This window comes from Apiospora marii (assembly GCF_038362585.1).
Source record: "Apiospora marii strain CBS 49790 chromosome Unknown utg000013l_segment0_segment0, whole genome shotgun sequence".
Taxonomy (NCBI): Eukaryota; Fungi; Ascomycota; class Sordariomycetes; order Amphisphaeriales; family Apiosporaceae; genus Apiospora; species Apiospora marii.
Window position 1 is genome coordinate 1,272,889 of NW_027117384.1, and position 15,557 is coordinate 1,288,445.

At 52.7% G+C, this 15,557-nt stretch overlaps 4 protein-coding genes across 4 annotated transcripts; 2 read left to right on the top strand and 2 right to left on the bottom strand.

Annotated features, from left to right (window-relative positions):
• Window positions 1-105: 105 nt before the first annotated feature.
• On the top strand, window positions 106-1,311 carry PG985_015546 (uncharacterized protein; the record flags this gene model as incomplete). The annotated part of the gene is made up of 6 exons (XM_066835312.1): window positions 106-148; window positions 525-544; window positions 613-647; window positions 709-883; window positions 944-1,106; window positions 1,163-1,311. The coding sequence occupies 6 exons, from the start codon at window positions 106-108 to the stop codon at window positions 1,309-1,311; spliced, it is 585 nt and encodes a 194-aa protein (XP_066676515.1).
• Window positions 1,312-1,962: 651 nt separating this feature from the next.
• On the bottom strand, window positions 1,963-5,688 carry PG985_015547 (DDHD domain-containing protein; the record flags this gene model as incomplete). Its single annotated transcript, XM_066835313.1, has 7 exons — window positions 1,963-2,104; window positions 2,279-3,560; window positions 3,629-3,867; window positions 3,922-4,351; window positions 4,409-4,513; window positions 4,657-5,329; window positions 5,389-5,688. 7 exons carry the CDS (start codon window positions 5,686-5,688, stop codon window positions 1,963-1,965), a joined length of 3,171 nt encoding a protein of 1,056 aa, XP_066676516.1.
• Window positions 5,689-7,386: 1,698 nt separating this feature from the next.
• Window positions 7,387-11,883, top strand: PG985_015548 (DNA-directed RNA polymerase III largest subunit; the record flags this gene model as incomplete). The annotated part of the gene is made up of 1 exon (XM_066835314.1): window positions 7,387-11,883. The coding sequence occupies one exon, from the start codon at window positions 7,387-7,389 to the stop codon at window positions 11,881-11,883; it is 4,497 nt and encodes a 1,498-aa protein (XP_066676517.1).
• Window positions 11,884-13,837: 1,954 nt separating this feature from the next.
• Window positions 13,838-14,974, bottom strand: PG985_015549 (protein PGR; the record flags this gene model as incomplete). The annotated part of the gene is made up of 1 exon (XM_066835315.1): window positions 13,838-14,974. The coding sequence occupies one exon, from the start codon at window positions 14,972-14,974 to the stop codon at window positions 13,838-13,840; it is 1,137 nt and encodes a 378-aa protein (XP_066676518.1).
• Window positions 14,975-15,557: the final 583 nt, after the last annotated feature.

Here is a 15,557-nt window from a genome sequence, read left to right on the forward strand (position 1 = left end):
ACTACTACTGGCGCAACCTCGACTGACTTTTCTTCATCAAGTTCACTTCTTGTCAACAACCACCACACCAAACTCCCGGCTCATCCAGACTCAATATTCACCAAGATGGATTTCGGTGCCCCCCAAGGAGGACGCGCCTGCTTCAACTGTAAGTTCACCATTCTTCCATGCTCAATTCCCATTCGAGTTTGCCTGCGCACCCTCCAAAATGGCCGCGCGTGAGCTCGCAGCACCTGCTGTATGGCTGGTCGCACTCCAGGCATCTGCTTTTCGCATCGCAGCGATTCTGAAGCACTGCCTGTTGCGTCATTGCTGAGTTGCTGGTTCATCGCGGATGAACACTATTACTCCATTGCCCATGCCCTTTCCTATCGCCACTCCTAGAGGTTTCCCTCGGATAGTAGCGGCGCCCGTTGCTTGTCGTTGCCGAAATTTTCTTCCTGGACGACTTTTTCGCCCCGAGTCCCATTTTTATTGTTTTCCCCCATGAAATCGTCGGTATGCTGATTCTGAATGTTCCTTAGGCGGCCAAACCACCCACCAGGTATGCATGATGCATCGAATCACCTAACCTGCGTTTAGGTGCTCGTACTGACTTGACCATTTGCTAAGGCTCGGGACTGCCCTACTCGTGGCGCTGCTAAGTGGTAAGTCTTTCGCTCATATCTCTCTACTCACGAGGGCGTATACTAACGTATATCATTGCAGCTACAACTGCGGCAACGAGGGTCACATCAGCCGCGACTGCCCTGAGGGCCCCAAGGACAGCAGTGCTAAGTCCTGCTACCGATGCGGCCAGACTGGGCACATTAGCCGTGACTGCCCCACCAACGCCGGCTCGGGTGGCCAGGGTGGCCAGGGCGGTGCCACTGAGTGCTACAAGGTAAGGCTCTGATCCTGCCTCCCTTGTTTCTTCAAATATGGTTGTGCTAACTCCTCCTAGTGCGGCAAGATCGGTCACATTGCCCGCAACTGCCCCGATTCCTTCGGCGCTGGCGGCCAAGGCGGCTATGGCGGAGGTGGCTACGGCGGCCAGGGTGGCTACGGCGGTGGTGCTGGCGGTGGCAAGACTTGCTACTCATGCGGCGGCTACGGCCACATGTCTCGTAAGCAACCCCTCCCTTCTGCGTCGTATATCTTCGATTCTAACTCGTGATTGTAGGCGAGTGCGTCAACGGCAGCAAGTGCTACAACTGCGGCGAGAACGGTCACTTCTCTCGTGACTGCCCTAAGGAGTCATCCGGCGGCGAGAAGATCTGCTACAAGTGCCAGCAACCCGGCCACGTTCAGGCTGCTTGCCCCAACAACTAAGGGCCTGGTAGTTGCCCGAGATGGAGGGATGGCGTGGTAGGGGAGGAATCCGTTGATGTCTTCGATGAGCCTCTTTGTATACACTGTCTTGTCAACCGGTGGCTATCCCCACGGTTGCCAAACTCGGATGTGATGGTTGGTCAAGGGCCGAAGGTCTCGGCTATGATACCAACAACAACTTTCTCCTTTTCCTTGACATGATTTTCAAGGCTTTGCGAAACCAGGGTCGGGAAAGGTCTTCTCGTCAGCAACAATGGCGTCTATGAGAGACCCCAGTTGCTCGGAAAAAACATAGGATCATGAATGCAATGCTCAACGGCGTTTGAGAATCATCTCGTGCTGCCTTCTGTAGTTTATGGGCCCCCATCGGGCTCCAAATTCTGGTGTGACTTGATCTAATAGTGCAATCGGAATAAGCACTTTTCCCAATTGCAAACATTGCTGTGATAATTCAGTGCGCTTTGATGCGATTTATACACTACCCTCTCCCAACTTCTGCAGCATATCTGGTCGATATGCTGCGACCAGATATGCTGCCAACCAACCACACCCGCCACCCATCACGTCTCAACATACAGCTGCCCGCTGTAATTGTTTATCTTCTCGTCCAGTGTCACAACCATGTATTTGGTTGGGGAACAACCATCGTTATCAAGGTTTGACGTCTTTCGACGCTGTCGACTTAACTTTACTGGAGAGAAGCTGTGACATGATGAAGTGGCTGACGTCTTCATCCTGCCAATATGCTATATGTGACGCAATCGTATTGATAGGGTTGAAGTCAAGGACGCTCCTAATGTTTGTTTAGGTCAGCTTGTGAACGTCTAGTTTATTCTGATTCTCCTGTATCTTGATTGACACGGCGGCGAGGATTTGGTCGACAGGTCGAAATACACCCTTTCCATCTCATAACGATATCTGAAAGGGGGGCAAAACCAATGGGACAGACTGGAATGGATTTACTTACTCTTGAATGCTGTAGTCCACGCGCCCGTTGCGGTTGAGAGCGCGCACCCTCATCTCCTCACGCCTGATCTTCTGAGCCTTTTGCTCCTCGGCAGCCCAGGCATCGCCCAAAGCCTGGCCCTCCTCGGCGCGGCTCGAAGCCGCCTTCTGCTCTTCGATGCGCTTCTTCTGGAACCGCGCAAAGAGCGTCTCGAGTTCGTCGTCAATGAGCGTAGCGCCGTGGCCGCTGGCGCCCTCATCACCGTCGCCGTCGTCCCCGGGGATGCCCAGGCTCTTGCCCGACGAAGCGGACTGCTGCCGCGCCAGGGCCTTCTTGCGAGCGGCCGTCTTTTCCAGCTGCGCCGTGGCATCGGAGATGACGCCGCCGCCCGTGATGTTGGTACCGGCGCCAGGAGTGTTGGACTTGGAGGAGTTGGCCGAGCCCTGTTGCGAATTGTGCGCCGTCATGTTGGCGACCTCCTCGTTGCTCAGGCCCAGACTGCGGTTGAGGATGGAGCTGGCGATGCCGCCGCTGATGCTGCTCCAGAGCCCGCTGACACTTTGGCCGACCTTGACGCCGATGCCCGAGAGGCCTTGGGGGGCCACCGAGTTAAAAATGCCCTTCTTCGTGTAGGGCAGGGCTTGAGGCTTCAGCGAGGACATGGCGGGAGACACCAACGGCTCCATGCGGTATCCAATCGGGTCCGAAGGGTGGAAGATGTTGAAAAGTTGGCCTACTTTAGGCGAGGAAATCGAAAAAGGCAGGCCTGTAATCGTCGACACTCTCTCCGTAGGGCTAGTGGCCATGAAAGGATCTTCCCTGAACTCACTGTTCACGGGAGTGCCCGGCGTGGTTAGTTGAGAGAGGTGCCGCGCGGCTATCGTCCTCCCCTTGAGCATCTGGAAAAGGCCGATCGGGGACCCGAGGCAGTAGAAGTCCTCAACATTGAAGTCAAAGGCCAACTCCTTCGAGTCCGGCGGGGTCTCTGGGCGATCATTGTTGGCAGGCCAAAAACGCAGTGGATTGCGCAAGAGATCGTTGTCCTTCGAAGGTTCCTTTTGCCGGCAAAGAAGATCAAACATGATTGCACTTCCGAGCGAGTGGCCTACAATGTGGACCTTCCCCTTGAACTCCGGGTTTCGCTCCAGAAAGAGCTTGTATATGCGGTTCGACTCCGTCAGCACAATCTCCACGATCTGTTCTCGGTATGCCGATTGGTACAGGAGCACATCAAGGGCCAAGTCTGAAATGAGTGATCGGGCAAAAGCGACTCCTTCCACCGTAATGTCCTCCAATGATGGGTCTGTGATGTTGGTCAGCAAATAATTGGGTGTGATATAGATCCGGCGTTGCCCAGCCATCATTACTTACACTCGTCCTCCTCATCAAACGCCGCAGCGGTCGTGAGATCCTGCTCCCCCTTCTTTTCCTTGCGCTTCGGGAAATCGAGGAGATGACGCCAACACACGGGCAAGACTTGCACGCGGCAGTTTCCAGGACCCTCTCCGAATTCCGAGTTGAGCGCCCGAAGATCAGCAGAATGCGAATAAACGCCCTTGAGCGTCTTCCGAAGCATATTGACATCGTGGACAAAGTTGACACTCTCCATACTATAATGAGTCAGTCATCGTAGATCATAGGCGATCGCAAGAAGATGAACTCACCGAAGACCCAAGAGTTGACCAATTCCGTGGGTGACGAGAACTAGGTGCTCGATTTCGCGACCTTGCGTCTCGCCAGCCTGAGCATTATAGTCATCCTGAATTTCTTGTTCTTGCCGCTGACGGATCTTTTCTTGCTGCTTGTCTGGATCATCTGCGGTATCAAGATAGGAGGAAAACTGCTTCTTGAGGTGATCCCCGCGACTTTCAACCTCAGGTGCTTCACCATCACCGGCAGCATTAATATCGGCTGGGGAATCAACTCGTGCAAGAGGAGGGGCGGATCTGCGTTTGCGCGCCTTTTGCCCCTTCTCGTCCAGCGAAGGGGATGGATCCGTACCCTTTGCCGATGAACCAGTTGTTGGGGTGGTTGGACGTTTCTCGTCCTTTTTGCCAACGTCCGTGTATCCTCGAACTAGTTTCACGCCGCTCACTGTGCCACAGTTAGAATTACTTATCCTCACGGCATCTTCCATTCATATCCACTTACTGTAACCGCCTCCGGCAAACCGTTGATAAACTGTCGATGTGACCCATGACAGCATGCTTTCAGACGAGAGCCAAGCAGTCGTTGGGTCTTGGTAAGTCACGATACCTATACATATATTGTTATTCAAAGCACTTTGCAAAACTTCCCAACATGATAGTGAATCTGGAATGCAGATGAACCTGGGGATCCCTCCAGTGAATTGTCTCAGGGACAGGGATGTTGATGATCAGCGAGCCACCGCAACTTACTGTTCATATATGTGCCAAATAAGCGGTAAGTTTGAGGTTGATGAGTAGGCGTCTGTGATGGCAGGAGCTTCTGTGAGCTTTCCGACTGAGATCCTCCCGCTGCTGCGGCTGCCTTGAGGTTGTCGACTGAACCTTTAGGGGTGACATCTTTTCGGGATCCCGAGTTACTACGGGATCGTGAGCTCTTAGGATATGCCCATGGTTTCACTTTGAGATAACCCTCTTCAAGCTGGGCTGCCAGGTTTTCTTCGCAAGGGCGAAGTGTCGAGCCTTCTTGGTAGAACCAGCTCCCTCGGCGTACATCGTACACCGGGCCAAGCCAATACACCGGTGCGAGCTCTCTTACTTCGATATCAACATCGAAGAGGAAGTCCTCGTTGACAGGAACGCGAATGCCTTGCCTCTGGTCCGGCTGGGATGCATCTATGCTCGTATTAGGCGAATCTGCGGCGGAGATGTCGCGGCCACGACGGGATGTGGAACTCGCCCGCTTCTTGGAGACATGCCTCCCGCGTTGATCTTCGACCTCCTCCAGAAGCTTTTGGTAGGCTCCTTCAATAGACCGGGAATCATTTTTGGTGAATGCGACAAACTTTTTCGGCGCCGGAGGTTTGACGTCCTCCTTGTCTTTCTCTTTTTTGCCTTTGATGAGTTGTGGTTTTCTTTTGGGGACCTAGGGTTTTGCACGTTAGTTTTGCTGAGTACCCGGATGGATGGTCCAGTGAGACTTACATCCACAGCATGAAACCACATGACGTTCAGCGGGGGACAGTCCGGCGGGTATTTCCTCAGACTCTGTCCATATATATTGTTGATGCTGTGATCGTCGGCCTTCTTGGAGGGGTTGGGGGCGGGCATCGCTTTCGGGGGCGGCGGCATCTCTTTCTCCTTGGGTGTCGGGGTGTTGCTTCGGCTCGTGCTTCGACTCGTGTTCCATGGGTTGATGGAATCGACAGCGCTGGCGAGGTACGACTTCTCTACCTTCCTCTCCCCAAGGTCGCCAGTGGGACCTGATGCCGGTGCTGGGGCCATTCTATCTGTGCGACCACGTCTTCCCCATCCGACCAGGCTGTGTAGATCGACTCCGTATGGGCGGCGTAGAGATGGAAGGATAAATGCTCGCTGCAGCTGAGTTCGATGGCAGCCCCTAAAAAGGATCAGACGGGACGCCAACGCGACGATAATTTAGCCACGTAAGAGCCAAGACTGATGAAGGGTGCGTTGATCAGCTGAACCAGGCTGTGTCGGGATCTGAAGTTGGGCGACCGGCAGGGTAATCGATGTTTAGAATTGCTGCTCGACACTGCTTCGCTTTTGTAGGATCTATCGGTACCGAGGATGTTGAATGCAGATGGAACAGCGAAGTTCGGCGAGGTTCGAGGTTTTATAGGAGATCCAGGGGATCGCAGCGTTGTGAGTAAGGGTAAAGAAGATTAATGGTCAGAAGATGGGAATCACATGTAGATGTATTCCGGTGAGCTATGGACGAGCTGGCCACACCTTTGAAGCTATGACATACCCGCCCCAAGCTGAACTGCACGCGCCTCAGGGACTCGATATTTATAACATCTAATTACCGCTATCAAGTTGCAAAACCCTGTTTCTTTACAGACAAATGAAGCAGAATGTCCTTAAGCTTTGAGTACTAATTGACAATTTGGAGATACGAGTTCTTCAAGGAATTCTAGGTCAAGTAGGAAGCATTATTAGGGAGTGTGCATTTTATTTTGAGGAGCCCAAGGCGGGCACGCCTTAGTCAACAGCTGCAAGAACACGAGCCCACCCCCTACCAACTCCACACAGTCCCAGCTGAGAAGAAGGAAAAGAACGCTAACGGAGCTGAGCTCCAGTGAACCCTTACATTCACTGGCACCCAGAAATACTTCCTTTTTGGGAGGCTCAAAGTCACCTACACACCACAAGCCAATAATGCTTCCTAAGAATGCACGTACATAGCTGATCGACGAGGACGAGATATGATATCAGATAGGGGCTCTCCAGTGTCAGTGCGGTATTCCTTAAGTTTATGTAGTTGTTTAAACTTGACCACCCACCAACACCTTTGTCCATACTTGTTATATACATACATGTATACATATAGGAATCCCCTGATGGATCCCAAGGGCTGATTGAGGCCCATCAATATGGGTTCCTGCTGCGATAGAGTGCCAAGAACTTTTCTGTGCAGGGTCTATATGCATTTGCTATACGCCCGTACATGTAGGTAAGTATTAGGTACATCTCGACCTAGATTGAATGCAGCGTTGATGAGACATAACGTCCAATGCATCTGATAGAATGCTAGCGCGGGGTAGTTATGAGACCAGGCCGCCTATCAGCAGCTAAAGTTAAGTGCCCGCCATCTGTAACTCAACTTATGCCATGCAATGGTGGGGTCGGGGACGAATGACTCCGCCGGGGAGACCAGCCTACTGTAATTTTTTTTGATTCAGTTTGGGACTTATCCTCACCTTCCTCGATCGCAAGACACCCGACTGCCTTTCGCAGCTCATGCTTTTCGAGGAATTGACCTGACACTACACCTCGAGGTGCTACCATGAAAGCTCGCCTGGGCTCAGCATTGTGCTAGCTCCAGTTCGGCGTCAACAACACGACGTTGCCCGTCGTCTGATGCGCTGAGATCTGCAAACCAATACCAACACGCCCCAACAGGCGCGATTCTCGATATCCCGCAACGATACTGTATCTCAATTCCTCGACGTTGTCAGAATGGCTACCGCGACAGAAACAGCGATGAGGGGTGCCACTGCGGTGGCGCCTGTGAAGCACCAGGTTGTCGACAAGCCTCCGAAACGATTTGGCCAGATGAAGTTCGGCATCCAATCCCTGCAGGACATAACAAATCAGGCGGTCTTGGAGGTCTCTGATAGAACCATGTACGACCTCAACCGCGGAAGAGAGCCTACCAAGAATGGAGTCCTCGACAAGCGACTCGGTATATCCAGTAAAGTAGCAACATGCGCCACCTGCGACTTGAAGCTACAAGACTGCCCGGGCCATTTCGGCCATGTTCGCCTACCACTGCCTGCCTTCCATATTGGGTTCATTCGTTTCACCATGAAGGTTCTCCAAGAGATCTGCAAGGACTGCTCGCGAGTGTTGCTTGCGGAGCCTGAGCGCCGGGCCTACCTCCGAGAACTCAGACGCGACATCGACAATATGCGCCGCCAGGCTGTTCTCAAGAAGATCAACGAGCAGTGTAGGAAGTCGAAGGTGTGCCCATATTGCGGCGCTATCAATGGTCAGATTCGAAAGCTTGGGGCGTTAAAACTGGTACACGACAAGTTCGTTGCGTTCAACAAATCGACATCGATCAAGAAGCAACCTCCTCCAGCCAAGCTAAAGTTTGACGAATCTTTTGCCGAGGCCAAACTGCACAATTCGGACCTGGATAAGCACGTCAAGAAGGCAATGGAAGACTTGAATCCTTTAAGGGTCCTGAACTTGTTTAAGCAGATTAGTCCGACTGACTGCGAGTTGCTGGGCATGGACTCAACCGAGGGCCGGCCAGAAATGTTTCTCTGGCAATACATCCCTGCTCCGCCTGTATGCATCCGTCCCTCGGTTGCGCAAGAAGGAGCAAGTAACGAAGACGACCTCACCACTAGGCTGAGTGAGATTGTTTGGGCTTGTGGGCTTATCCGCAATGCTTTGCAGAAAGGGACTAATCTGGGCACCATTATGGAGCAGTGGGAATTTCTCCAGCTCCAAATCGCTGTGTATGTCAACAGTGACGTCCCGGGTCTTCAAGCGACGGGTCTCGTCAGACCAATGAGAGGCTTTTGCCAACGTCTAAAGGGAAAACAGGGCCGTTTCCGAGGCAATCTGTCAGGAAAACGTGTGGATTTCTCTGGACGTACTGTCATCTCCCCGGATCCCAATCTTGGTGTTGACCAAGTTGCTGTACCTCTGCTTGTTGCTCTAAATCTCACCTACCCTGAGCGTGTCCAGAGAGAGAACATCGAAAAACTCCGGGACTGCATCATCAACGGGCCTGCTGTTCATCCTGGTGCGCAGCAAGTTATCAAGCAGGACGGCGATCAGGCCTATAAGACATCTTTGAGATTCGGCGACAGACATCGAGTTGCAAAGGAGCTACGGTATGGCGACGTCGTCGAAAGGCATCTGGAGGATGGTGACGTTGTGCTCTTCAACCGTCAGCCATCGCTTCACAAGCTAAGTATCATGAGCCATCTTGCCAAGATCAGGCCTTGGCGAACATTCCGTCTAAATGAATGTGTGTGTGGCCCCTACAATGCAGATTTCGATGGCGATGAGATGAACCTTCACGTTCCCCAGACCGAAGAAGCCCGTGCCGAAGCCATCAACCTGATGGGTGTTAAGAACAATCTTGCCACGCCCAAGAACGGAGAACCCGTCATCGCGGCAACCCAAGATTTCATCACGGCTGCGTATATCCTGAGTGGCAAAGACATGTTTTTCGACAGAAAGACATTCACTTATCTCTGCATGCACATGATGGATGGTATAACACACCTGGATATCCCACCCCCTGCCATTTTCAAACCAGAGAGGATGTGGACTGGAAAGCAGGTTTTCAGTGTGCTTATGCGCCCCAATAGCGAGTCGCCAGTTAAGATCAACCTTGACGCAAAGTGTCGAGAATATGTGGCGCCGAATAAGAGCTCCGATGACCCTAGGGAACGTACCCGAGCTCCTGACATGTGTCCTAAGGACGGTTGGCTCGTTGTTCGTAACTCCGTGGTTATGTGTGGCCGGATGGACAAGTCAACTGTCGGTGACGGAAAGAAGGATTCGATTTTCTACGTCATCCTGAGAGATTTTGGTCCAGACGCTGCTGTAGTTGCCATGAACCGCCTGGCTAAACTATGTGCGCGGATGTTGACGAATCAAGGATTCTCCATTGGCATAGGCGATGTGTTCCCGACCGCGTCCTTAACCAAGGCAAAGCAGGGGCTTGTTCAGAATGCCGTTGCCAAAACAGACGAGTTGATCTCGAACTACAACGACAAGAAATTGGCCAAGGCTGCAGGATGCTCGATGGAGGAGACGCTCGAAAACTCCATTTCGGGAACCCTCAGTGAAGTCCGTGGCGAGGCTGGTAAATACTGCATTGCGACGCTTAGCACTAAGAACGCCCCGTGGATCATGGCCTCGTCTGGATCCAAAGGTTCTAACATCAACGTCGCCCAGATGATTGCACTGGTAGGACAACAGATTATTGGAGGCTCACGTGTTGCCGACGGTTTCCAAGACCGAACTCTTCCTCATTTTCACAAATTGGCCCGTCAGCCAGCATCCAAGGGCTTTGTTGCGAACAGTTTCTACACAGGACTGCTGCCAACGGAGTTTATCTTCCACGCCATGTCTGGTCGTGAGGGTCTGGTCGATACGGCTGTCAAGACTGCAGAGACCGGATATATGTCTCGCCGTCTTATGAAGTCCCTCGAGGACCTTTCGGCTCAGTACGATGACACGGTTCGAACTTCCGAGGGGGGTATTGTGCAGTTCCAGTTTGGTGCAGATAAGCTCGACCCGGTCGATATGGAGGGTTCCGCTGTTCCTGTGCATTTCGAACGTACTTGGTCCCACGCAGAGAACATTACGTGGAGCCACACCGAGCGAGCTTTGCTGCCGTTCGAAATGCTTGAGCTGTGTGATAGGATGATCGACAAGCAACGTAAAATGTACCCGAGGAAAGGTCTTCTCCACGGAGAATCGTTGACATATCACGATCAAACCGACTATGGTCTGGACGAGCATGAGAGTAGCCGACTTTTCTTGACAACAATCGAGGCGTTCGTTACCAAACTCGCAACCAAACTGGCTAATACTCGCAAAGCAGTTGGCCTCGAGGAGTATATTGAGAAGCCAAAGCTCAGTGCAGCTCGCATTGACAAACAGGAGCAAGGCTCAGCTGCCAGAGCTCATACCGAGAGGGTGGCCAAAGTGTCTCATCGCACTCTTGAAGCTTTCATCACGCTGTGTTTGGAGAAGTTTAAGAAGGCACACGTCGAACCTGGACATGCTGTCGGCGCCGTGGGTGCTCAGTCCATCGGCGAGCCTGGTACACAAATGACGCTCAAGACTTTCCATTTCGCTGGTGTTGCCGGAATGAGTATCACCCAAGGTGTTCCTCGTATCAAGGAAATCATCAACGCCTCCAAACTCATTAGTACGCCCGTCGTCACTTGTCCACTGGAGAACAGGTACCAAATCGAGGCAGCACGCATGGTTCGAGGACGCATAGAGAAGACATACGTTGAAGATGTGCTACGATATGTCGACGACGAATGGGAGCCTAGTCGAGCCTATATCACTCTTGCTATCGACACGGAGGCGCTGGAGAGCATGCATCTGGGTATTGGTCTCTACGATATCAAGAACGCCATAGTGAAGGCCAAGAAGTTGAAGATCTTGGATGGCGACCTCCGCGTGTATCCCATTGACGGGACTATCGAGATTGCCGTGGGCCACCCGGATCCCTCCACTGCCAAAAAGACAGTCAAGAGCAAGGTGGCGACCGTGGAGACAGCTGCGGATCTCTTGACGCGGGTGAGCCATCTCAAACGCGTTCTTCCTAGTGTGCCCATCTCTGGGTACTCGGAAGCCACCCGAGCCATCATCCAGATCACGGAAGAAAAGGCGAACAAGAACGAAGATGGACAACCATTAATGTCTCACGCCGTTCTTGTCGAAGGTTACGGACTCCGGCAATGCATGAACACGGAAGGAGTTGTTGGCACTAAGACGCGCTCAAACTCCGTCATCGAATGCCGCGACGTCCTGGGTATTGAGGCCGCTCGAACGACCATCGCCATTGAGATTGGTGCTGTCATGAATGACATGAACATCGACCCTCGTCACATGCAGCTGCTTGCAGACGTCATGACCTACAAGGGCGAGGTACTGGGTATCACCCGTTTCGGTCTCTCCAAGATGCGTGACTCCGTTCTGCAGCTGGCGTCTTTCGAGAAGACCCCTGACCACTTGTTCGAGGCTGCAGCCAACTTGAAAAAGGACAAAATCGAGGGTGTGTCGGAGAAGATCATTATGGGCCAGACCATGACTGTGGGCACTGGCGCCTTCCAGGTCGTGAGAAGACTCGGGCTTGGGGAAGAGCATCTTCAACGGCTACCCACCGCTTTCGAGGATGCCTGGGCTGCTGAGTCGAGAGACCGCCGAGAGCTACGCAAGAAGAAGGCAACCACAGCACTGGCTTAGGTAGACACAGTGGCAATTCGAAGTCGGCCATGAGGCGGACTCAACACCAGCAGACATTGATATGGTAGCTAGGCGTCGGGGTCTGTAAGATCAGACCAGGAGGCTCACGGGTGGCGTTTGGTGATGTTTTCCACGGTATTTTTGTTACGAGTAATGTCTAGGTCAAGGCGGTCACGTACTATTTGGAAATTCAGAATTGTCTGAGTGATGTAACAAAACAATGCCCCAACAATCGACGAAGTCCTTCGATGCTTGACCCGATCTGTGCATATTGATAGGTATACTAGAAGAAAAAAAAGGAATCATTGTACTTGATCCGCTACTTCTGTCTAGTACACAAGCAACGCAAGTTGACGAATAGCCCCCCAGGATGGCAGAACAATATTTCTCGCCACGCGAGCGAGGTGATACAGTTGCTAATAGGCATGCTTTGAATCTATGTTGATATTTCCCTCGTTCCTTGCCAGGTACAAGAAGAGTGGTTGGAAGAGATGGCTCGTGAACCAGGTTCTGGCTCAACAATACTCCTGACCACGTCCATCCTTGTATGCCAGGGTTTAGTGTATTCAGTTGTATGGGAATGTGTGTGTGCATTAATGGACTCACACCACCCATATTCGTTATTTGCTTTCTTCATTTCCCCTTCACTTATCTAGTGCTCTGCATTGACTTTGGTTCTGCAGCGGGTTGCTTATTGAGCGCTGTGCCTTAGGTTTGCGACCATTTGCAATTTGGCATGGAATGACGTGGTGTTTACTATACAGGCCCGAGGCCACGGAGAAGAGAATGAGGGGGTTGGCGATACCACCTTTTGTCTCGTAAGTTGATGCTTCCTCTGGCATGTATGAGCGCCCAGCCCAGGACACACAAAAGTCTGCGGAGAAGAAACTCTTCAGCCAGCAACGTTACATGCACTGACTGACATGTCTGTCAGTAAATCAGGACACGCCGTTAGTAAGGAGTCAGTCAGCTCATGGAGACATGTACATCGTTGGACCCTGTGTATGTCAGGTCCCAGAGAGTTTCGAGTCTGCATTGCAGCCTTCCAGCATGGCAGATCCACGGGAATGATGGCATGGTGCATAAACCACCATCTTCACCCTCGCCGTCGAGGTGCACGTACAACGTTTCATCTGCTTCTCCTGCCATCTACTACTAGAATCCGCGTCTACACTGGTCAACTTTGACACGAGTCGCAGGACCAAAGCGCTGACTGGAAGCTCCATGTCCCACGAGAAGGCGGCGCTAATACGACAAGTCTGGCCCAAGAGATACATACAACAGGAACGCACGAAACTCTAAAGCGGCGCGAAGCTCTCTCTTCCACTGGAATGAGGAGTCTGCAGTACATATCATGGCCCTGATCCTGGGATGCATGGGGAAAGTGGATTCATCATGCTCAGCGGTTGAGCCCCTTAACGACCGTTTCTATTCTGAGAGGTGCGGTGGGTTCTAGCCAATAAGAGTCACAGCCTTTTCCGTCAGAAACGTATCCCGGATTGTGTGCATTACAGGGAATTTCATGGATCCAGGTTACCCCCATACAGGGAAGCTAGCTGTACGCAGCATCTCATGTAACGACTCATACAGATGCCAACATCCCACGTGGTGTTCTCAGGATCGCTGAAGGACGATGTTCATCGACCCGGCAGTGGCTTAGCAGTGAAATAGATAGTAGTGTTGCATCCTGAGTACGTTCTCTGGGGCAGCCTTCTCAAAGCAAATTCATATAACCAGGCAAATCTTGGACTAGTCGATGATGTTCACGTAACGGCAATGTCGATAGACCGCATGTGCTCCAAGGCATATCACACAAAGCACGCAATTTGAAGAGAGTAAGACCAGACGGTTTAGAGTTGACAATGGTGTATGGGATGCGGAAGTCATTATTTATTTGGGTAAGATTATGAAAATCTGAAGCATGCCAGAGATAGAGGCGGCATACAAGCTTGGTCTACGCTTGGAGAACACTGCTCAAAGGGATGCCCCAATACCATCCAGCCCCTGCCATCGCACTGACGCTCATCGTCAGAGCCATCAGGAAGTTGACGTCGTTGTTGTCTAGCCAGTCGAACCCACTTTCCACGATACGTGTAGGCTTGTGGTCTCCGAAATGGGACGACCGGTGCTTGTTAGTAGGATCGTAGGGGTTCCCGGTTGCTTCTGTCTGTTCCACGGCTATTTTGCCTTCTCCCTTTAGGATGGCCGACTTGGCTTCAGTCGTCTTCTTAAAGTACTCCTGGGAGAGTGGGTTCGTCTCCGTCGACACCAGGACTCGGACGCCGCCATCGCCCTCCACAATCTTGCCGGACCTCGCGTCGCGAACACTTCGCTGGAACATTCCTCCGAGGAAACTGTCCAGAAGGGATCCCAGTGTGCCGCAGATGGTCAGACCCCAAGCAAGGGTCATCTTTTGGCTCACTGTCCAGGCAGGGCCCCCTCCGACCTGGCCGGCGGACGCGTCGCTGCACAAAGGGAGAAAGGCCAGCGAGGCCGTCACGACGATCATGCTGCCGAGAAAGCCCGCCACCAAGCCCCAGGCCGTGACGCCGCCGTTGGTGCCGCGGGGAACCTTGCGGAGCGACAGGGAGGTGATGAGGCGCGGCTCGGTCCTGGACAGGATGCCGAGCTCGGAGCTGAAGGTGTCGGCGGCCACGGCGGCGTAGTTGGCGATGATGCCGATGACGAGCAGGTCGCCGGTGCCCCAGCTGTAGCAGAAGGAGCCCGCGGGCAGCTCGCCGCCGGCGACGGCCTCGCGGCGCAGGCGCAGCTGGTAGGCGTGAAGAAGGGACAGGACCGAGGCGACGAGGGAGTTGGCCAGAACCTGGACGTGGGTCCGGGGGCCCTCGCCGCCCGAGGAGCCCTGAGAGCTCAGGGTGAGGCCGGCCTTGACGTCCTTCTTGACCTTGGTGACGCGCGTGCCGGCAAGGAAGAAGACGCACAGGAGCACAAAGGGCAGGTTCCACGGGTGCACGGCGTGGGCGATGGCGGTCAGGGCGGCGGCAGCGAGGCCCAGAGGCGTCAGCGAGTTGTGCGAGTAAGCGCGGTACACTAGCGCCAAGGTTGCGGGAGCGGCAATGATGGCCTTCATCTTTTTGCTCGTGAAACGGATTTCTCTTATCTTTTTCGGACGAATAGACAAAATGCAACAAATGGGAATGCGAGGGTTTCACAAAAAAGGCTCTACGCTTGCGCTCTTCGATACGAGTGTGTTCGGGTTAGATGCGACCACTAACTATGTTGGTTAACTATCTCGTCGCCAAGTCTGGATTTCTGGTTTATCTGACGTTGATGATCATCTGCTGCTTTGTGACGTCGGATTGTGGCTCAGATGCCTGCCTGTTTGCTCACCAGCCACAATTGATGACCTGATATCGTCCATCAGCGCTCACATAAATCGCATTGAATACCTTCAATACAAACACGACTGCGTGCAACTGATCCAGATCAGACGTCCATTCAATATATAAGTAAATATATAGAACCAGGTAAGTCAAGTACTTTATGTATGCGGTAATAAATGAATATTCATGATACAACCCACCAACAGTTTCCGAGATTTGTCAACGTCACCATTCTTCTGGGAGTTCTTGCTCCAGATAGACCGTCCCTCTTCTGCGTGTGACTCCCTACACCTGATACGCTTTCTCGAGATATTTGCTCCTCGTCAAGAT